At 31.6% G+C, this 24,932-nt stretch overlaps 1 protein-coding gene across 2 annotated transcripts in view; it reads right to left on the bottom strand.

Moving 5' to 3' along the window:
• DSCAM (DS cell adhesion molecule) overlaps positions 1-24,932 on the bottom strand; it is a 683,895-nt gene that overhangs the window by 387,539 nt on the left and 271,424 nt on the right. For both annotated transcript variants that reach the window (XM_031959192.1, XM_031959191.1), the window contains exons 6-8: positions 22,230-22,505; positions 19,714-20,010; positions 18,647-18,922 (exon numbers count right to left, since the gene is read on the bottom strand). In XM_031959192.1, coding sequence (XP_031815052.1) covers positions 18,647-18,922; positions 19,714-20,010; positions 22,230-22,505 — 849 coding nt within the window. The remainder of the gene's footprint in view (positions 1-18,646; positions 18,923-19,713; positions 20,011-22,229; positions 22,506-24,932) is intronic.

Below are 24,932 nucleotides of genomic sequence, written 5' to 3'. Positions count from 1 at the left end.
TCTTTCCCAACATAGGGATCTTTTTCAATGAGTCCTATCTATTCCATATATGGTTAGAGTATTTAAAATTCAACTTTAGTATTTGATCTTTCAATAGCTGAATTAATTTCTTTAAGTATTTACTGACTGGATTTCCTTGTAGTACGAGAGACTCTCAAAAGTCTTCTGCAGTACTGCCAAGAGTTTCAGTTCTGAAGTACTCTCGCAGCCATACATTGCTTTTGGAGGAAAAACGAGCAATATAGCCTTGAATATATTGATCTTTGGTCTCAAGATGGTGTTCCTTCTTTTTGTTTTGTGAGTAAAATGGGGTTAAGTGTCTTGCCCACTTTTTACTACCCCACAAAGTTAGTAAATATTAAATGTCTGAGATAAGATTTGAACTCGGGTCCTCCTGACGTTGGAGCAGTACTCTACCCATCAGACCATCTAGCTGCCCCAAAGTTTCTGCTTTTTAATAGCTATCCATATTTGCCATAGTTTTTTTTTTTCCAAAAAAGGTCTTTTAATTTCATGGTTGATGTTGCTATCTGCAGTGATCTTTAAAATCAAGAACATAAATATCTGACAGTTCTCCTATTTCTTTTTTTTTCTTTTCTTTTCTTTTTTTTTTTTTTTTTTTTTTTGCTGAGAGAATTGGGGTTAAGTGACTTGCCCAAGGTCACACAGCTAGGAAGTATCAAGTGTTTGAGATCAGACTTGAACTCAAGTCCTCCTGATTTCAGGTTTGGTGCTCTATCCACTGTGCCACCTAGCTACCCCACTGTTTCTATTTCTAATACCTGCATTTGCCAGGAAGTGATGGACCAGTTGTTAAGTTCTTAATTTTTTTTTCTTTGTGTTATGCTTCAAGCCAACTTTTACAGTCTGTTCTTTTCTGCTTTCCAATTTTGGTTATGGTGCATTGCACAATTTAGCATTCCATATTAAATTCTTTTAATATCAATTCCTTATTAAAACCTTTTATTGATATTCTTAGCGTCATCATAGTTATTTCAATCTCTTTTTCTCTGAATTAAATCTTCTCTTCTGATGAAGATATCCATTTAAACAAAACGTTTATAGGGTGACTGCACTTGATAATTCATTCAATATTCATTCCTAGTAGTTTTCAACCTTTATACCATTAAAAAGAGGTACATTTTAAAGACTTTGATTCATTTTTCTTTTTACTAGAAGTTTAAATTCTTTTTGTTCATATTTTAAATTATCTGGAAGAATCCTATGATTCTTCATTTTGAAAAACTAATATCTGTATTCACTCTTTTATTTCTCTCTTGGCTATGCTCTTGACTCTCTGAACTTCTCTACCATGCCCTAAAAGGGCATGCAGCTTTCTCAACGTAAAAGGGATCCCTCTGCCTTTACAACTCTTTCTCCTAATTGGTGAGTATAATGACTCCAAAAGCTTTTATATCTTGCTGAACAAAGGAGTCCCAATGAAGGTCAAAAACCCCTGACAGGAAACGTGAGTTATCTTGTCATAGTAGGATCAGAAGAAATGACCCCCAATCACCTTTACTTTTGAGAGGGAACTTTGCATATCAACAAACTGGCAATTTCCCAAGCATTTTTCTCCTCCCTAGTAAGAAAAATTAGTAACAGTCTCTAGGTCCAGCTTCTTTGCTTAATACCTCTAATGCTTCTTACTCTATCTGCTAATAACCCCATTTTAAAATCCACTATACTTTACTAGTTTGGAACGGAGATGACCCATTCCCTCTTGGGTCCCAGCAATGTACCTAACTTTATCAAGATGTCAGTAGACTGCCTTTTCATTTTATGATTATATTCCCAGAATAAAGCTAACTTGCTTTACTGCCTTTGTGGTGAGCCCTTTATTTTCTTGAAGTGGAAATCAAGAATGGTTGAACTATTTCACATTTCCATTAAGAGAATTTTACCCTTCAAACTTCCCAAAGCTTTTCTGCTTGTGATTTTTCTTAAAATCACCAATTTGTGTGGCAATAAGGTGGATAAAATTCTGGGCCTATAATTAGGAAAACTCATCTTCCTAAGTTTAAATCCAGTCCAAGACACTTCTTAGCTGTGTGGCCTTGAACAAGTCACTTAACCCTGTTTGCTTCAGTTTCCTCATCTATAAAATGAAGTGGAAAAGCAAATGGCAGATCATCACATTTTTTTTTGACAAGAAAAGCCAAATAAGGTCACAAAGAGCTGAATACAACTGAAAAATAAATGAACAACAAAAACAGAGCAAGTTTCAAATGGTCACTTAGAATTTGCAGGGTTTTTTTCCCAAACTAGTCATGTTATTTGAACACTTAGGTAATAATTGAAATCAATGAATACCATATGTTGACAAATAATTATGATAGGTATTAAACAGTTCACTGAGTTGCTATTTGAGTATTTTCTCCTTTTAGAATATTTTAGGGGAAAAATAGCTATAGTGTGATTGATAAAATGGCAGATTATTTGTGCTCCATGGAGTTTTCTAAACTAACAGACCCAGAAGGAAGTATGTGCCAAATCTATTAAATCTGAATTCACAAAATAAGAATGTAGAAACGGGCACAAAGTGAAGATGTCATGAAATAACATTGAAGATTCCTTTTTAAAATTGGAAAAGAATTGCATCACATATCTCTCACAGGTATGGCTCAGTCTAAGTAATTAGTGAACTCTTATTCAAACAAAAAAGAAACATGATTATAAAAGATTAAATATATATATATATATAATTTGAATTTTGCAAAATTGAAAAGTTTTTGGATTTAAAAAATCCAAAGGCATCTCTGACAAACAAGGAAACATATTTTTGCACACATTATTTATGTTAAGGGACTTATAAGCAATTCATAGAAGTAAGTAACCGATATATAAAGTCAAAAGGCATTCTCTAGTGGACAATTTATCATACAAAATGAACAGTTTTCAAAAGAATAGCAAATAATTAAAATTTTCATAAAACCCTACTCTAAATTACTAATATGAGAAATGCAAATTAAAATCCTTAGTAAATTTTCAAACATAAGAAAAGATGGTAGTATTCAATGTTGGAAAAGATGGGGAAAGATGCACTAATACACTTGATGGGAGTGGATGGTGGTGTTAAATCCATCTAATTAATGTGAAATGAAATTCCTTGAGAAAAGAGGATGTCTTTTAATTTTCTTTGTATCCCCAGTGCTTATGCATTTAACCAATTAAATAAATGTTGGTGACTAATTAATAAAAAGAATAAAGAGACATAGACAGAGAGACAGAGAGAAGGAAAAGATCTCATATATATTAAAATATTTATAGTAGCACATAGATTGGGAAGCAAAATAAGTGCCCAACAATTGGGGAATGTCCAAACAAATCATGTTCCATAAATATAATTATTTAACTGGAAGAAATAATGAATACGTTAACTACAAATAGTCATAGAAAAACTTATATTGTCTATTAAAAATATAAATGGAAACATCAATGAAACAAATGAAAACTGAAAGTTGTGAAATTGTAAGGACCAAGATTACTCAAAAGGAGAGATGAGAATGCAATTATATTCCCTCTTTGCAGAGGTGAAGCAAGGAGGGAATATAAGAATGTTATATGCAGTTTCAGACTTAATTCATATGCTTAGTTTTGTGAATTGTTCCATTTTATATTTTATAAAGGGAATTTCTCTTGCAATAGAATAGAAGAAGGATATATTAGAAAATATAAATGACTTAAAACTTTAAACAAACTATGCAGATTTCCTCTAAAGTAGTATAAGCTATGAAAAAGAAAATGACAGATCAGAATACAAAAATACAAATTAAATTAAATTTGGATAAAGAGAAATGACAGATATCAGCATTAAATACACATGTATTTAATTTATACACACACACATGTGGATTTTATACAAGTCAAACAGAATAATCATGAAGACAATGTATTTAGGAACAAATAGAGAGCATTATACTAACCTCTGAGAAAGATGATTTTTAAAAGTTCTTGAAATCATTATATAAAAAACAAAATAAGTAATTGGCCCAGAATGTTTCAATATAAATTATTTCTTAATCAAATTAGCAATTCATCACCAAAGCAACATCCTGTACATAAAATTCCAATCCATGCAGTAGTTATATCTCAGAATTTCAATACTACAAAACAAATGTTGAGCTTTCTCAGAAGTATTTGAGAAAAAGACTGTACTTATGAAATAATTTCAAATCAATCAATTTAAAACCTATTCTTCGTCTTTAGTCATGAGAAATCAAAGGAAATGATGAACAAAATATTTGAAAAAAAATCAATGGGTTCAAGACAAAACTCAAGATAACATATTCCACAAAGCAAATTGAGAAGGCTTTAGAAGATATAATTTTATGAAAAAGACAATTCCTTAGAGTAGGTAATGAGGAAACCAAGTTATCACTCTTTGCTGATGATATGATGGTATAGTTAGAGAAGCCCAGAGATTCTACTAAAAAGCTATTAGAAATAATCCACACCTTTAGCAAAGTTGTAGGATACAAAACAAATGCACATAAGTCATCAGCATTCTTATATATCACTAAGAAAATCCAACAGTTAGAGTTACAAAGAGAAATTCAATTTAAAGTAACTACCGATAGTATAAAATATTTAGGAATTGATCTGTCAAGGGAAAGTCAGAAACTATATAAGCAAAACTACAAAACACTTTCCACACAAATAAAGTCAGATCTAAGCAATTGGAAAAATATTAAATGCTCTTAGATAGGGCAAGCAAATATCATAAAGATGACAATATTACCTAAACTAATCTATTTATTTAGCACTATACCAATCAGACTCCCAAAAAACTATTTTAATGACCTAGAAAAAATAACAACAAAGTTCATATGGAAAAACAAAAGATCAAGAATTTCAAGGGAATTAATGAAAAAAAAAATCAAATAAAAGTGGCCTAGTTGTATCAGATCTAAAATTATATCATAAAGCAGTGATTACCAAAACCCATTTGGTATTGGCTAAGAAATAGACTAGTTAATCAATAAAATAGGTTAAGTTCAAAGGACAAGACAGTCAGTAACTTTAATAATCTAATGTTTGACAAACCCAAAGACTCCAGCTTTTGGGATAAGAATTCACTGTTTGACAAAAATTGCTGGGAAAATTGGAAATGAGTATGGCAGAAACTAGGCATTGATCCACACTTAACACCACACACCAAGATAAGGTCAAAATGAGTTCATGACATAGACATTAAAGAACGAGATTATAAATTAATTAGAAGAACATAGGATAGTTTACCTCTCAGACCTGTGGAAGAGGAAGGAATTTATGACCAAAGAAGAACTAGAGATCATCATTGATCACAAAATAGAAAAATTTGATTATATCAAATTGAAAAGTTTTTATACAAACAAAACTAATGCAGACAAGATTAGAAGGGAAGAAATAACCTGGGAAAACATTTTTACAGTCAAAAGTTCTGATAAAGGTCTCATTTCTAAAATATATAGAGAATTGACTCAATTTATAAGAAATCAAACCATTCTCCAGTTGATAAATGGTCGAAGGATATGAACAGACAATTCTCAGACAAAGAAATTGAAAGTATTTCTAGCCATATGAAAAGATGCTCCAAGTCATTATTAATCAGAGAAATGCAAATTAAGACAATGCTGAGATACCACTACACAACTGTCAGATTGACTAGAATGACAGGGAAAGATAATGAGGAATGTTGGAGGAGATGTGGGAAAAGTGGGACACTGATACATTGTTGGTGGAATTGTGAACGAATCTAACCATTCTGGAAAGCGATTTGGAACTGTGCCCAAAATATTATCAAACTGTGCATACCCTTTGATCTAGCAGTGTTACTACTGGGCTTATATCCCAAAGAGATTTTAAAGAAGGGAAAGGGACCTGTATGTGCAAGAATGTTTGTGGCAGCCCTCTTTGTAGTGACCAGAAACTGTAAACAGAGTGGATGCCCATAAAATGGAGAATGGCTGAATAAATTGTGGTATATGAATATTATGGAATATTATTGTTCTCTAAGAAATGAACAGCAGGATGATTTCAGAAAGGCCTGGAGAGACTTACATGATTTGATGCTGAGTAAAATGAGCAGGACCAGGAGATCATTATATACTTCAACAACAATACTATATGATGATCAATTCTGATGGACATGGCCCTCTTCAACAATGAAATGAATCAAATCGGTTCCAATAGAGCAGTAATGAATTGAACCAGCTACCCCCAGCAAAAGAACTCTGGGAGATGACTATGAACCACTACATAGAATTCCCAATTCCTCTATTTTTGTCCACCTGAATTTTTGATTTCCTTCACAGGTTAATTGTATACTATTTCAAAGTCCGATTCTTTTTGTACATCAAAATAACTCTTTGGATATGTGTACATATATTGTATTTAACTTATACTTTAATTTAAAAAAAAGAAAAAGACAATTCCTTTTAATAAAAAAGAAATCACAGAGTAGAACAGAATATTAAACATTTTAAAATCCCTAAGAGAAACAAAAGAAAGCACAATCAAGAAAAGACTAGACAATCAAGTCAATTCTCTCATGTTTTCATGTTGTTTATAGCCAATGAAAATTAAACTGAATAGTAACATAACACTGAGGGAGTAATCAAGTGATAACAATAAAACTATATATGATTCTGTAACCAAGGAAAGAGAAGGAAAAAAGAACTATAGACTAATAGCATAATTGAAAATAAAAATTTTAAAATTAAGTAAAACCTGTCAAACTATAATATTTTAAACAAAAAGTCATTGATTATGACCAAGTTGAACTTATGCCAAAGACATAAGAAATGATTCAATTTTAGGAAAATAATAAACACAATTAATCATAGTAAGGACACAACCATCTAAAACAATATTATTTCATTAGATATAAAACAAGTCTTTTAGAAAACTGTCAGTAGATAAATGAAATAATGGCATAATGCTATAGCTATCTAATAATTAGAGAAATTCCAATAAAAACAACTTTGAGGGACCATACTCTATCAGACTGCATAACATAACAAAAAAAAATGGCAAATGTAGAAGAATTTAGTACATAAATGCACTGTTGGTGGAGCTGTGAATTATTACACTATTCTGGAAAGCAATTTGAGATGAGATCTATTAAGAAAATTAACATCAGTTTCATATAATAAGAATAAATTCTAAGACGCAAAAGAGGAAGGGAAATCTTATTCAAAATATATACAACAAATATCAAGCTACTAAAACATGCTAATTACTTCTTTAGATTCAAAAGCAAAATTGTCCTTAAGGAAAACAAACAAATAAATAATTGGAGGAGTGGTTAGTGCTCATTAGTAGATGATGTTTATATGATAAAAGTAAAAATTCTAAGAAATTTACTGTTGTAATAAAATAACAAACTACCAAAGAAATACTGTGAAGAACTTGATCATATAATGATAAAACTCATCTTGAAAAACAAAAGTTCTAGAATCCTAAAAAAAAAATGAAAAAAGTATAGAAATAAAATGGGATAGAACTCCCTTAATTCAAACTATATTATGATAATCATCAAATTATTTATTATTAGTTAAAAGATACACAACTATATCAATAGAATGGAATAGAAAAAAGAAAATTTGAGATCACAGAGTTCAAAAATATAATATATGATACCCCTAAAGCATAAATCACTTAATAAATGAAAGAAATTTACTAATCATAGGAATTGTTGAGAAAAAATCAAAATCAATCTAGCAAAAATTAGCATTAGATTGACAATTTACAACATATTATATAACAAATTTAAAATGAATATCAACCTCAATATCAAAGATCATTAACTATCAAAATACATAAAACCCAAATATACTTATCTAGTGGTCAAGCAATATGGAAAAATAATTCTTCAAAGACATTCCATATACTGTCAGATTAATTCCATGTAGGATTGGTTTTGCTGGTATTTTTTCTTTTTCCTCTTTTTCTTTGCAATATTATTGTTATTATTATTATTAAAGACTCTGAGTGTGGGAGAGGAAGGGACCCAAGAGAACATTGAGATGCAGTAAAACTCAAAATTAGCAATAAAATTCCATTTTAAAATTTCTATGTAATTAAAAATAGAAAAGGTCAGTAGAATTGATGATCAATGAACATCAAAAATAACTGAGTTCAATAGTTTAATTTCAATGAACTCAAGAAAATAAACTACTTGGTAAAAGATTTATTCAAAATCAACTGCAACAACTTACCACCAGATACTACTATGTTAAATAAAAAGCTTAAAATATATATTTTTAAATAGAGAGAAATGTAAAATAGCATTTCCCACAGCTATAGGAAGGAAGGAAATAAGAACTGATTAAGCATCTATTAAGTGCCCAAAACTTTGCTAAGTACTTTCCCAAACATCATTTCATTTGATCCTCATGATGACCTTGAGAGTAGGTGCTCTTATTATCCCCTGTTTTATTTATCATTCCCAATTTACACTTGAGATAATTGAAGTAAACTAAGATGTGAGTTGCCCAATGTCAAACAGTTAATAAGTGTCAAAGACTATATTTGAATTCAGATCTTCCCAACTCTAAGACTATTACACTATTCACTGTTCCACCTACTTGTCTCAGATAAAAAAGGAGAAATACGATTTCCAAAAATATTTTTATTTATACAATTTTATATTCTATTTGTATCCCCAAATGAATATTTTCATATGAAAAGTAGATCAGAAATTATAACATTATATGAAACTGCAGATCTCTAAAATGAAGTTTGCTTTAATATGTATATATAATTAAAGCATGTATATATAATTAAAGCATCCCTTATTAAATATGCTACATTCATATTTGTTCTGCATGTCTATTTCCTTCTAAACTTCTTTCTGCTCTCTTCTGTGCATTTTCTTTTAATTATTTTCAATAGTTCTCAATAAAGGAATTTCAGAGTTTCAATCTTCATATGAAGGACTGTTATGCATCACTAACAATATTAAAAAGATATATTAAAGTTATCAAACTGTGCATACCCTTTGACCAGCAGTGCTACTACTGGGCTTACACCCCAAAGAGACACTAAAGAAGGGAAAGGGACTTGTATGTGCCAAAATGTTTGTGGCAGCCCTGTTTGTAGTGGCTAGAAACTGGAAAATGAATGGATGCCCATCAATTGGAGAATGGTTGGGTAAATTGTGGTATATAAATGTTATGGAATATTATTGTTCTGTAAGAAATGACCAGCAGGATGAATACAGAGAGGCTTGGAGAGACTTACATGAACTGATGCTAAGTGAAATGAGCAGAACTAGGAGATCATTATATACTTCAATAACGATACTGTATGAAGACATATTCTGATGGAAGTGGATTTCTCTGACAAAGTGACCTAACAGTTTCAATTGATCAATGACGGACAGAAGCAGCTACACCCAAAGAAAGAACGCTGGGAAATGAATGTAAATTGTTTGCATTTTTGTTTTTCTTCCCGAGCTATTTTTATCTTCTGAATCCATTCTCCCTGTGCAACAAGAGAACTGTTTGGTTCTACACACATATATTGTATCTAGGATATACTGCGACATGTTTAACATAGATAGGACTGCTTGCCATCCAGGGGAGAGGGTGGAGGGAGAGAAGGGAAAAATCGGAACAGAAGTGAGTGTAAGGGATAACGATGTAAAAAATTACTCTGGCATGGGTTCTGTCAATAAAAAGCTATTATAATAAAATTAAATTAAAAAAAGATATATTAAAATAACTCAGCATTCATGTCATACAGCAAACTGGAAAAGAGATAGAAATGGGTATAATCTATATTTGAGGAGCTGAGAGAAGGCAAATATTTAATACCATATTAATGGAACTATAAATTGTTCTAATAATTCAGGAAAACACATTTGGTTTATGCAAAAATGAGGAAAGTGTTGAATGTACTTTGAATTCAGAGTTTTTATTGCTAAAAATATATCCTTAAAATATATGGGGCCATATACTACCATTCATAAGAACAATCTTTAAGACAGTAATGGAATAATGCCAAAATAAATTCCCTTTACCTGAGGAATGGCCTAAATTAATTTTGGTGTGTTCTACTAAACGAGTATAAGGAATTCAGGACCATAAGGGAAGGCTATGAAATGATGCAAATGATGCAAATGAAGCAGAACCAGGAAAAACTATATATACAATGGTCACCACAATGCCAATGAGTTCAACAAAATTTACTGTCACACAACTGCTAAAATATACCTCAAAAAAAAAAAAAAAGAAATAAGGAAATTCACTTCCTGTTTTTGGAGAGGTGATGGATATTAAGATTAGAATGCTATATGTACTGTCAAATGTGTTCAATGCTTTTTTTGATCTTAATGTTTACTTCTTTGTTGTAAGGGAAGGATTAGTGGATAGGAGAATTGCAGTAAGATCTATTCAGAAATAATTGATAAAAAACCAAATAGCATCAATTTTCTCTAATTAAAGAGAAAAATAATTAAACAAATATGCCTTGAAATCATTTTAGCTAAATTAAATTTAGTGGCTATTTATTAAGTGTGCTGTTTAAAGAATATTAAGTAAATAAAATGTTATTGTAAGGGAGGATGGAAAAGGGAAGTGAATGAACAACTATGAAGATCAAGAAAGGCTTCTCGAAGGACATGACATCTGACATCTGACTTGAAAGAAACTAAAAATTTTAAGGGTTGGAGATGAGTCAGAAGTAAATTTTTAGGAAGTGGTTGAATATGGTAAAAATCCAGTTTGTTTCATAGGATATAGGTTAGTTTGGGTGGAAAGTAGATTAGTATCAAATATTTGAAAATTTAGGTTAGACCCAGATCAGTATGGGCTTTAAATGTCAAGCCAGAATTTGTATTTTGTTTAAATTAGGATGGAATTCCTTGAATATTTTTGTTGCTTCTCAGTCAATAATTGTCTTCTTGGAGGTAATTTTATTTCTGCTATATGAACCAATATCTAATGTCAAAACAAAAATGTAGTGTAGCCCATGACAATGACTGAATATATGACATACATGTGATATCTTTTGGTTGAACCTAATACTTTCAAAAGTAGGCACAAATATGGTACTATGCACAAAAGTTAGTCTAGAACCTGAGAACTCAGATTCTGGGTCCAAATTTTCCACCATCTTATATCTTTGGTGTCCCAGTATTTGAAGCACAAACATTTGTAACAATTTCATAATTCTACCAAGATCAAACCCTGGAAGGTGGATGCCCCAATCAATTCATATTTTCCCATTGCTGCAGTTTTCAAATTCACAACTCTTACTTCCCCAGTAGTCACAGTCTCTCAAGGTTGAAAAAACTTCCCTTTGCTGTATATATATAGCAAAGGGATATATATATATATATATATATATATATATATATATATATATATATACACTCATCCCCTTCTATGATATCAGTACACACACACACACACACACACACACACACACACACACACTTTTCCCCAGTGTTGTTCTACCTTCCTTTTCCATTGTGCACTGTGTGCTCCAGATACTCACTATGTTGAAAATAAAACTCTTTTGATGTTATTTCCCTTCTTTTAAGATTTTCTATTCTATTGTATAACAAAAACATTGGCTCTCTCTTCAGAAGGCACTGTATTATTGGTCATCAAGCAGCAGTTCTGATTACAGCTACTTTTATCAGTTCCAAAACAATGGATTAGAAAAAGGTTGAGGTGTACTCTTTTGTTTTCATTGTCACTTCTAAATTCTTCTTCTGCAACCATCATTTAGCAATTTCTGATTTTTAGGTTCACTTTATCTCTATATCAACTATCCAGATTTTTTTATATGATCTGATCTCCATGTCAGTTCTTCTTTTACTCAATGCTTGACTAACAGCCTTCCTCTTTCCTCAATCCCTGCCTTCATGTATAGGGAATTAAACATACATATTTAAGCCTCCTCAAACTCTTTCAGTGCAGTTCAAATCTTTTGTTTCAAAGCATGTCTTATAGCTTAACTCTCCTTCAGATATCCAAGGAAAGATCTAATAGGAATTTTAGGAATAATCATAATTGATATTTATATAACAGAGATAGTCTTAAATTCTTATATAATTTCTGATATTCTTTTCTTGTCTCTCCTTATGTATAACTCCTTTAGACCTACCATTCTTTTTTCTTATTCTTCCATTTCACCATTCCTTCTCTGATCTTATTTTCCTCCCTTCATTGACATGACCTTTAATTAACAAATTAATATTCCTTTCTACTCTTGATTTTATCTTTCCATTTTTGTTAGTCATCCAAGTTCTGCCAATACTCACTGTTAACAGGGTCTACAACAGGTCATATGGACTACAAGTTATCTTACTGTTCCATTGATTCTTTTTTTAAAAAATTAAGCTTTATATTATTTTCAGATCTTTATTCCTCTGACTCTTATTGCTGAGGCTAGCATTTATAGTACAATATTGAATAATAATGGTGATAGTGGGTACCCTTGCTTCACTCCTGATCTTACTGGGAAAGGTTCTAGTTCCCCCCCCCCCCCATTGCATATGATGTTTACTGACAGTTTTCAATAGATGCTCCTGACTATTTTAAGGAAAAGTCCATTTATTCCTATCCTCTCAAGTATTTTTATTAGGAATGGATGTTGGATTTTATCAAATGCTTTTCCCACATCTATTGAGATGTCATATGGTTTTTGTTAATTTAGTTATTGATATAGTCAATTGTGCTAATAGTTTTCCTAATATTGAACCAGCCCTGCATTCCTGGTATAAATCCTACTTGGTCACAATGTATTATCCTGGGGGTGATTTTTTGTAATCTTTTTGCTAATATTTTATTTAAGATTTTAGCATTAATATTCATTAGGGATATTGGTCTACAATTTTCTTTCTCTGTTTTCAACCTACCTGGTTTAGGTATCAGTACCATGTCTGTGTCATAAAAGGAATTTGGTAGGACTCCTTCATTCCCTATCTTTTCAAATAGCCTCTATAGCATTGGGGCTAATTGTTCTTTAAATGTTTGGTAGAATTCATATGTAAATCCATTTGGTCCTGGGGATTTTTTTCTTAGAGATTTGATTAATAGCTTGTTCTATTTCTTTTTCTGAAATGGGACTATTTAAGCAATTTACTTCCTCCTCTGTTAATCTGGGAAGCCTATATTTTTGGAGGTAGTCATCCATTTCACTTAGGTTACCAAATTTATTGGCATAAGTTAGCAAAGTAACTCCTTATTATTGTTCTAATTTCTTCTTCATTGGTGGAAAGTTCCCCCTTTTCATTTTTAAGACTAACAATTTGATTTTCCTCTTTCCTTTTTCTAATCAGATTTACCAAAGGTTTATATGTTTTATTGAATTTTTCATAAAACCAACTCTTAGTTTTATTAATTCAATAGTTTTGTTTTTACTTTCAATATTATTAATTTCTCTTTTTAATTTTAGAATTTCAAGCTTAGTATTTGATTGAGGATTTTTAATTTGGTCTTTTTTCTAGTTTTTTAAGTTGAAAGCACAATTCATTGATCTTCTCTTTCTCTATTTTATTCAAGTAAACCTCTAAAGATATAAAATTTCCCCTTATTACCACTTTGGCTGCATCCCATAAATTTTGGTATGATGTCTCATCTTGAGTGAAATTATTAATTGTGACAATAATTTGCTGTTTCACCCAATCATTCTTTAAGATGAGATTATTTAGTTTCCAATTACTTTTGGTCTATTTACCCCTAACTTTTTGTTGAATGTAGTTTTTATTGCATTGTGATCTGAAAAGAAAGCATTTACTATTTCTGCCTTCCTGCATTTAATTTTGAGGTTGTTATGTCCTAATATATGATCTTTTTTTGTGTAGGTTCCATTAACTGCTGAGAAGAAAGTATACTCCTTTCTGTCACCATTCAGTTTTCTCCAATGATCTATCATACCTAATTTTTCTATTTACCTCTTTAATTTCTTTCTCGTTTGTTTTGTGCTTTGATTTGTCTAATTCTGAGAGTGCAAGATTGAGATCTCCCACTATTATAGTTTTGCTGTCTATTTCTTCTTGCAACTCTCTTAACTTCTCTTTTAGGAAATTGATGCTATACCACTTGGTACATATATGTTTAATATTGATATAACTTTCTTGTCTAGTACCCTTTAGCAAGATATAATTTCCTTCTTTATCTCTTTTGATTAGATAAGTTTTTGCTTTTGCTTGATCTGAGATAAGGATGGCTACCCCTGCTTTTTTTACTTCACCTGAAGCATAATAGATTCTGCTCCAGCCTTTTACCTTTACTCTGTATGTATCTCCCTATTTTAAATGTGTTTCCTGTAAACAACATATTACAGGGTTCTGGCTTTTGATCCAGTCTGCTATCCACCTCTGCTTTATGGGAGAGTTTATCCCATTCACATTTATGGTTAAAATTACTAATTCTGTATTTCCTGCCATCCTAATATTCCCAGATTACGCTTTTCTTTTTTCTTGCCCCCCTTACTCCCTTCCTTAGTATTAAACTTATGGGTCCTACTTGCATCACGCAGCTCTCCCTTTTTAGGATCCTTCCCTCCTCCCTTTGAATCCCTTCCCCTTTCTTGTACCCTTCCCTTATTACTCTTTTTCCTTTTCCCTTTTCCTTTCTCACTTTTTAATAAGGTGAGAGAAGATTCTCTGTAACTCAAATATGTCAATTATTTCCTCTTTGAGCCAACTCTGATGAGAGTAAGATTCACGCAATGTTCTTCCCCTTCTCTAAATTGCCTCATATATGATAGATTTCCTTTGCCTCATTGTGGGATGTAGGTTTCCTCTTTTTATCTCCCCTTTTCCCTTTTTCTGACACTATCCCCTTTCTATTTCTACTTCCCGTTTTTTATGTTGTATCAGTAAAATCAAATTATACATGTGTTTTTTAATGTATATCCACAACAGAAATACTGTTCTCAAGAGTTCCTTTTACCTTTTTCTACTTCTCTTGAGTCCTGTGGTTGGAGATAAAATTTTTTATTTAAATCTGTTTTTTTTTCCTTAGAAACAAATGGAATTCCTCTGTTTCATTAAATGTCCATCTTCTTCCATGGAAAAAAAATGCTCAGCTTAGCTGAGTAGTTTATTCTTGGCTGCATTCCAAGTTCTTTTGCCTTTCGGAATATCAGATTCCAGGCCCTTTGATCCTTTCATGTTGAGGCAGCCAGATCTTGAGTGACCATTATTGTGGCACCTCAGTATTTGAATTGTTTTTTCCTGACTACTTGTAATATTTTTTCTTTAGTCTGAAAATTCTGAAATTTGACTACAATATTCCTTGGAGTTTTTATTTTAGGGTCGTTTTCAGGTGTTCGATGAATTCTTTCAACACCTATTTTACCTTCTGGTTCTATTATTTCTGGGCAGTTCTCTTTGATGATTTCCTATATAATAGTATCTAGGGTGTTTTTTTCATCAAAAATTTCGGGTACTCCAATGATCTTCAGATTATCTCTCCTAGATCTATTTTCAGGTCTGCTGTTTTTCCAAGTAAACATTTTTTTCCAGTCTTTCATTTTTTTAGTTTTGCTCCACTGATTCTTGATGTCTCAATAAATCAGTCATTTCTATTTGTTCAGTTCTGATTTTTAGTGAGTCATTTCCTTCAATAGCTTTTTTTACTTCTTTTTGTATATGTCTAATTGAGTTTTTAAATGAGTTGTTTTGCTCTATGGAATTTTTTTCTATTTCACTATTTTTTTTTAGTGAGTTATTTTCTTTTTCCAAATCACAAATTCTGTGTCCCTGAACTTCCTGGGAGTTTTTTTTTACCTTTTCCAATTCACATTTCAGGAAGTTGTTGCTCTCTTACATAGCTTCTCTTTTCTTTCCCCATTTTTCTTCTAGTTCTTTTTAAAGCTTTTTAATAGTCTCTTTTAGGAGAGCCTGTTGTATTGGGGACCAACAATTGTCTGGAGGCTGTCTGCTATTGGTCTCCTCGGAGTTGAAAAGCTGCTCTCTTTCTGTATAGAAGCTATCAATCATCCTTTTGATTTTCTTACTCATTTTTTAAAGCCTGTAGGGTCTGCCTTCAGGGCCAGGAGGTTACCAGCTTCTTCTGCAGAGCAGTAATAGGAGTATGGATGGGTAGCTGTCCTGCCAACCAGCTACAAAGAGCAGTGAGATACTGGAGTGCCCTGGAAAAGTGTTCCCCACCCGAAGTAACTTAGGCCTGCAGGGTTGAGCTGGGAAAGTGCCCTGCAAAGAACCCTGCTGCCCTGGGGCTAGATAATGAGCAATGAAAGTTTCACTACCCCAAGCCAAATCCCGCCCTGCGGCTGTGGGTATTATCGGCTGAGCAGTGAAGAGCCTTGTAGGGACCAGAAGTGTCCCTGCTCAGGGAAGCACAGTCTTGATGGGCAAGTTCTATTGCTTCAGTCCGAGGTCCCCACTGTGCAGATTAAAGGCTGCCCTGGCTATGTTCCCCTGCTGTGCAGATTTGTAACTGCCCCTGCAAAAGCCCACTACTGCAGGATGTTGCTGCAGGGCTGTATTACAGGTCTGCCTAAGTCACTTCCAGTTTTGAGTGGTTGCAGCCAGATCTTGTTAGGTTCTTCCATTTTTTTTTAAGAGTACTCTCTGTTTTAGGCTTCAATTTCTCTGCTGGTTTACTGCTTTATAATCAAGGCAGAGCAGTTAGCCTATAGCAGAGCTGTCTCTATAACTTTTCTAGCCACAGAGATCACTCCTGCCCCTCAGGACATTAGTCTCTCCCTGCCTGTGCTGATCTGTTCCTGGCCCCTCAGGACAAACCTTTCCAGGTGATCTTCCAGAGTATCTTTGGCTGGTAAGTTGTATACTTCTAATCTTCATGAATTTTAGCAATCAAGGGCTATTTTTGAGGCTGAATTTAATAGTTGGTTGTGAGGGGATGAAAGGAGCTTAGAAAGTCACATGTGCCTTCTCCACCATCTTGGCTCCGCCCCTCTCATTTTTTCTTTCAACAGAAATCTACATCTCCATTTTTCTTAACTGAGAAAATTAAAAGTCATACCTAATATCTATCTATTTATCTCTATATATCTATATATAATAGCTATAAGAAACCACAGATTATTTAGGGTTACTCTCTTATTTTACAGAGGTACAAAGTAAAACCCAGGGAGGACAAGTGATTTGCCTAATATAGTACAAGTAGTTAAATGCCACAGGCAATATCTGATCTTAAAAAATCTGACTTCAGAGGAAGTATTTTTTCCCCTGCTGCCCCATATTGTCTCCTTCATGAGTTCCTTATCTATCCTATGTTCCTTTACTACAATCTCTAACAAAGTGCCACCTCTTTTTTACTCTAATAAAGATTCATAATTTTACAAGCAAAATAAAAGGATTAGATGTTATCAAAAGAATGAAAATTTTGATTCTTCCTGAGTGAACATGGTCTCTTTTTCTTTGAATCTTTTATATCATTTTGTTTGCAATCCTTGTATTTCTTTATCACATTCTACTTTTTGTTGTAGTATAAATTCCCTATGTACCAAGTGAAATTGATTGATTCTATCTGGAAGATCCTATAGAACCCACACCTCCCATCCTTATATAATACATATTAAAATTTGTCCCTCTTTAATTTTCTCTTATACGTCTTTACAAATGATATGACTCACAAACCCTCCAGAGTTGCCATATTAAAAAAATTTATAATCTTGTGGCAGCTTTTCGGTGATTTTTTTCTTCTTACTTGTCTTGTCTAGATCTCAGACAAAATCAATATCAACAGGTACAATCTGCTTTGTTTTTTAAACAAAGATTTTCATTTTAGTAATATTTGCCAGATCTTCTACTTTACCAACATATCCTTTAACTACAAAGTTGTTGAGGTTGTAATACTAATTAATAATTTCCATAATTTCAAATTAATAATTTTATTCTTGTTTCAGAACCAGTCAAGAAAGCCTGGTTAATCATAGTTTTACAGTTAACTAGATGTATGACATTGGAAGTGTTTTTAAATTATAAAGTGTTGCAAAATCACTACTTTTAAAATCAAAGCACCTGCATTCAAATCCCACAACTTCTACATATATAAAACTGAGAATTTCACTTAATCTCCCCAAATCTCAGATTCCTCATTTACAAAACAAGGGAATGGCAAGGTGATCTTTAAATCCCTTATCTAGGATGAACACATAATTTCTTCAAAAGTTAGTGAATTCCAGATTCTACAAATTCAAGAATAGCTATCTACACTGTCATCATACCTTTCTTTACCTTTTTTTAGGTTTCTGAATTAGTTTTTATTTTTTAATTTTACAAAATCTGATCACTTGTTTTTCAGAAACAATAATAATATGTTTTTAAAGGACCTCATCATCATCATCATCATCAACAACAACAACAACAACAACAACAACAAAAAGCAAGTAATTCTGTGGGGCTATTTTTTTTAGAAATAAAAATGATATTTAAAGGCATTCCCTTATGAAAAATCAAGCCCAACTACCATTATGAAGAATAACCTCTCTGTAAATACAGCTTTATTTAAAGTCATAAGAAAATTGCAGCTTGCACTGTCATTTTGTTAGCCATGGTAAGTGAAAATATCATCTTTTAAAAGTGTGGATTTTTATTTATTATCCCATTATTAATTTTTTATGAATGTTTATGAATTCCTGACATTTTTAGTCATTTATATATGAGTAGAAGTAAAGCTTTGGCTTAAATAACTTTTAATATTTTTATTACCTTTCACAGTCACATGCACACTCTGGCTTGTGGAGAGTTGAGGTTGAACCAGCACATTGCAAGTATATTCACCCTCATCAACTTCTTTTTGCACATCTGAGAGTTTCAAAGTCCCATTGTTCTCAAAAGCCACTTGACGGTGGTTAAAAGGAAGCAGGTTGGAATTCTTATACCATTTGATGGAATAGTATGGATAACCAATCACACGGCAGTGAATGTATGTATCCCATCCTGCAATTGCAGTGATGTTTTTCATTGGCCGAATACTTGCAGGCCCTAGAGAAACATAAAGAAACTCTTCAAAATAATTTAATGGTACACAAAATGAGGAAAAACAGACATTATTACTTTGGCTTATAAATATAAATAAATTCAATCTTTAGACCTTACTATAATAATCTTTTAACCTGAATTTTCAGCATTCTCTGCTGGAGAGATACTTGTGATTTCTAGCTCTCACATTTAAAAATTATAGAAACATTAATTATGCTATTCTCAACTGTTTATTTTAAAATGCCAGAATTTTTAAAATAATAATTAACCAGGAAAGCAAAACTGTGCTATATTGAGTAATCAAGTTATATATGAAAAATACATATAATTTATAAATTATTTAACACTGTATAAAAAGTATTGTGTAAATGTATATTAGCCCATATAAAGCTTTAGATGTAAGTTAAGATACACATGTACATGAAGAATCACTATGAAAGTAGGAACCAAAGATGAGGAATAAAACAAGAAACATGGAGAGCAGAAATTAAAAGTCTGAAAGAATAGCTTAAAAGGGCAGGTAGTATTACAGGGGAAGATGCAAAAATCTGACAAAAGAAATAAAAATGTCATTTTTAAAATGAATGCAATCCCCAAGTAGAAGGAAAGGAAAAGAAATGAGAAGAGTAAAAGTTAATTCTGTTTCATATTTACACACTTAGCTTATTGCATACAGAAGTCTTTCCCTGTCCATTAAAAGGAGGAGTATGTGTGCATACATGTGCATGTATGTGCATGCATGTGTGTGTGTGTGTGTGTGTGTGTGTGTTTTGAGGAGCTGATTTGACAAGCACCTCTTACGTTTATTCGAGCCTGGTATAGGACGACTCCTGCAGAGTTGTTGGCAGTACAGCGATAGACTCCACCATCCCGAACCTGAGTATTAGAAATATTCAGGTAGCTGACCACATTGCCTTCAGAAGTGATAATCTGGCTGATACGATGACTGCCACCCTTAAGTATTGGGTCATCATCTAGAGTCCATGTAATTGTGGGCAGTGGGGTCCCTTTCACATTGCACATAAGGGAAACAGGTTCTCCTGGACTCACCACTTTCTCACTAAAAGCAGAAATAATTTTGGGAGTTCCATCTGTAGATAGAAAAAGAATTATGGAAGGAAGAAGTAACATTTTAAATATTTTAAAATATTCATTAGAAGATAGTTTCAAAGCAATTAAATTATGTTACTATATTAGAAAAAGTCCCATTGTTTGCTATATCTTCTATTTTTATATGATATACTGAGTTATATCAATATTTGTGGTATATAAAATATAATGGATAATAGTAGTACTGATCAGATCTAATAAGTATTATATAGGAGACCTGATGCTCCATACAGTGTAGTCATTCACATTTGGAATCAGTTCCTAAAGAAGTACCCATTAAAAAATATCATTTCTATCCAGACCTTAGACATAAAATACGTAAACTTCCATAATTAGCTTACATTTCTGTTTTCTACTTTCCCAAGTAGTAAAGTGATTCTTTAAGAGCAATAATTAAAAGAGGGTCAAGAAAAAAGGGACTAAATAGTGATGACATATCTTCATGGATCTACCATTCAAATTGCAAATATGCAGAAAATTTAATGAACAATAAGAGTGAATGTGAAATTTGTAGAATATTTGAAAGTATCTCATTGATGGTCAGCTATAGGACTTAACAATAATTTTTAAGCAAATAAATAGAATAAAAAAGAAACAAAAAACATCCTAAACCTTCAGTAAATCTTCCTGTCTCACTATATTCCTCGAAGCTTAAAGCATGCGCGCATGTGCGCGCACACACACACATACACACACACACACATATGCATATGTGAATATATACATGCCCATAAAAATAAAATATCAAATCTCTTTCTGCATTTTAACACTGTCTTTCAGAGGATGAAATCTTGAATGAAAACTGACATAGAGCAATTGTCAATTTAAAATAATCAAATTATGTCCACTAAGAAACTCTTCCTTTTACAAAAATCAAGTAACAGCTGCATGTATGTATTTGTGGTTGAGTGTATGTGTGCTATTGTGTCTGGGACAAGAATAGCTATGTGTCTGGAGGTATTAAAAAGATGAAAACAAATATTATTTTCTTTATCAGATGAGTGTTCTGAAATCTTTCCTTTTGATATTTTTGATAATCTGTACTATTTGGACATCATTGTAAATTATTAATATATTCTTTAAATATTCTTAGTCAAAGGAGATGGTTGCTGAACTGGACCAAGACAATTAACTTCTTTTTCTATGAAATCTATAAAAAGTGACCATGCAATGTTTGCTAAGCACCTTAATTGTCTCTGTGTAAAACAATTACTTTCTGCATTGAATTATATGGAAAACTATATACATTATTTAATGTGAATATCCTAGAAAATTATCACTATAGCCTTCTCCTAATTCTAATTTTCTCTTAAAAGACTTAGTAAATGGAATCAAAAGCTTAGATCGAAATAAGAGCATCATCAGCTATCCTATTTCTATTCCTTGAACATTACTTAGGAATGTGAAAACAGAAACACTCATGGGCTGTGATATATTTTGCCACACTTTTCATGCATGGGTATTTTGGGGGGTATTCCTTTAACTGTATTAGTTTAATCACTGACAAAAATACAAATGAGTCTCAAAGTCAATTTATTAAGTGATAAGAACTAATTCTCTCCTCAATTTAAAGGTAAAACATTAATATGCAGATTCAAATTGATATTCTGTCATCCTAAGGAACCTATGATACTAATACACTATATATGGCAACTGCTTTTCAAAAAATTGATATAATTGACAGTCTTAAAGATTTAACTATTATAAATTATTTGTCTGTTGCATCTCATGTAATCACAACTTCACACAAAGTCAGCTGCCACAAACTTCATTAGATGAAGCTTGAGAATAAACAGCAGTTTCTTATTCAGATAAACACTAATTTTGTGATCACACTTGCACAGATAAGATGTGAAAAATCTCAATAAACTGGTTTTAATGTATTCTAGATTTAGCAGATTATTGTTGACACATGTTGAACTTATTAAATAACTTCATAAAAGTGAATAGATATCACATCTATTACATCTACCAAATACTTCTTTTTGCTAGATATATAATTCTATTCATATTTCCAACTTCAACAAAAAGTTCAGTAAATAAATGGTGAAAAGGAGACTTAGAACTTATTATTGTAATATTGATTATATTATAACAATAACTAATAATAGTATAGAATGTCCATCTTTGAGTTTCCTTTTTGCATTATCACATCATCAGATTGTATTTTTACCATATTCTCAAAAGCTGATAAACTAACCTTCAAGCATTACTTGAACATAGTCTTGAGCAGACATTTTGTCCTTTCGAACAAAGCACTGGTAGGCACCACCATCACTTTTAACCATGTGATCCATTATAAGTTTTTCATGGTTGATCCCTGTAATTCGTACATTCTTCCCAGGCTTGAGAATTTCACCATTTCGGTACCAGGAGAGTTCCTGATCCTCACTTCCAGTAACACTACATGACAATGAAACCTGGCTACCAACACTGCTCTTTACTTTCCTTGGACTTATTGTGGCTTTTAGTGGCTCTAAGGATTTTGAAAAAAAGAAAGACAAGGGAAGAAAAGAAGCATTTAATTAAATATTACTTTACCAGAATTCTCAGTAATCATATTCATAATCCATTCATAAGAATATTGAAAACTTTGGTTAATAGATTTAAATACTTATGATCAGTACTTTAAATAAAATATGTATGATTACTTCTTAACCTTCATTCTTCTTCATGGTGCCACAGAAAGTGATCATATTTAAGATGGGTTATAACAGAGTTGATTTCTAAGTCACTATCAAAAAAAAATGTACTTAGAGTTGCAATGATGCTGATAGATTTGGATTGTGTCATCAATAAACTTACAATTTCATAAACAAGTAGTTGTTTTGTTTGTTTTCTCTCTGAGGCTAATGGTATGTAAAAGAAATAGCCAAGATCAAAAATACAGATGGTAGCCATAGGACACATATTTTGTTTTAGTCCATATTTATATGGCCTAGACCTGGATAGACTCTACAACCTGGTACTCCTTAGTCATAAGAACAATCTAATTTACTGAGTTAACATATTCACCTAATCCACTTCCAGAAATTTTGAAATGATTTAAAAGTATTAATATAAGATACCAAAGTAAATATCTGTATTATAATATTTAATAAATCTTATTGATTTAGGAGATAGTTTACTAGTTTATGCACAAAGAAAAGGGTATTTATGAACAAGTTATCTTAGAATAGTTGATATCATTTGACATCAAAATTTGCTACTCTAGAATATTGAGAATTTGAAGAAAAAAAATGTTTGAAATGAATAGTTCTACTAAAGTAGTTCTATTATTTGGAAATATTAATTTATATGAGACAATATGGTTAGTTTTCTTTATTGTCTCATCTAAAGCAATTAAAAAATTAATGAATGATTTTAGAAGGACATTCCCAGAAAAAAAATAAAGCTTTCTACATCTTCAAGTCCAGCAAGTAATTTACAGTGTAAATTAAATAAAGATTTATAATAGTGTCATATTGTTTGGACCATATTCGATAATAAGATCTGAATAACAGAATGGGTTCAAAAGATATAGTTGTCTATAAATAGAAATAGAAAAGCAACAATTTAGATATGGAAGAGCAACCCTGATGCAGTGGCAAGCGTTCTCAATTATGCATTATTAGGACAGCCAGTATCAGCAAACGAATTATGAGGAATGAGATGTACAATATAATATTATTCAGTCTGACTAATTGTTGCTTTTAAATTGGAACAAGTGATATTTTTAAAAATTTCAGTCATTATAAAAATAACTCAGTTTTGTGTGATTTACTTAATTGTTATTCTTTCTTTAAGTATATGGGGGGAAAGTTTACTAAAGCAAAATCTATATTCTTTTTGATGCACTTACCTCATAGGTTGACTGAATTAAATATAGTGGTTCGAGTTTTTAGAAGAAAAGATTCTTTTAGAAACAAAATATTGTATGAAATTGTTTTGGATAGGAAAAAATAAATAGCTAAAAGTATTTACTCCATTTCTTATGTTAAGAATGCTAAAAAATAAACAGCTCTTTGATCTCTCTGAGGGATATAGACCTTTACTGGCCTCAGTTTCATCATCTTTAAAGTATAAATAATAGTATAACACATCTCACAAGGTTGTTTTGCAGATCAAATAAAATAAGTCATATGCAGTACCTTACAAACCTTGCTGTGCTATATAAATTTTAATTATTATTACATACATGAAAAGAGAGAAGAACAAGATAATATTATAGCATTCCATTTGCTTTGTGACACAAATGATTAAGAAACAGAGAGGACTTGGTAATACTAATTTAGAAAAAGATTTGTATACAACCCAGAGAAAATTCTAGAAATATGATAAACTTTCCAAGGAAACCATGTCCCAGTGAAAATTCTAAGGAATATTTAGAATATTTCCAGGCAATATATTCACAGATAGCACATTTTAAACCTGTGTGTTAACCAATTCAAGCAGAGGAAGGAACAATGTGAACAAAACATGTAAGAATGTTCTAAAACTAAGAAATATTCACTACTAGAAAGCTTGTAAAATGTTATTGCTCTGAGGATATCTTTAATGATAGTTTACTTCATTAAAAATGAAAAACATTACTTTATAACAAGCTTTAATCATATTAATCATAACCCTTTTATTTTATGAGAAAATTGTTGTGAATTTAATAAATAGATTATTCACTGCTGTTCTAATCAACAAATTCCCTTTTTAATTTTAATAGAGGGATAGGCTACAGATTCTCAAGAATATATTTCAAAATTATGTTGTGATCATTTTTTTATTTAGATTTTTCAAAGCTACTTTTAATTTATCCATAAGCTTTTTGTAAACATTTTTAAATTATCCCATATGCTAGCTTTGACTATTTTAAAATACAGGATAGCATATGAAAACTGATTGGTATGTTTAAATTAGGTTTTCACCAAGA

The sequence above is a fragment of the Sarcophilus harrisii genome, chromosome 3, assembly GCF_902635505.1.
Source record: "Sarcophilus harrisii chromosome 3, mSarHar1.11, whole genome shotgun sequence".
In the NCBI taxonomy this organism is placed as follows: domain Eukaryota; kingdom Metazoa; phylum Chordata; class Mammalia; order Dasyuromorphia; family Dasyuridae; genus Sarcophilus; species Sarcophilus harrisii.
Note: the sequence above shows the minus strand (reverse complement) of the source record. Positions and strands in the feature narration are given on the sequence as shown.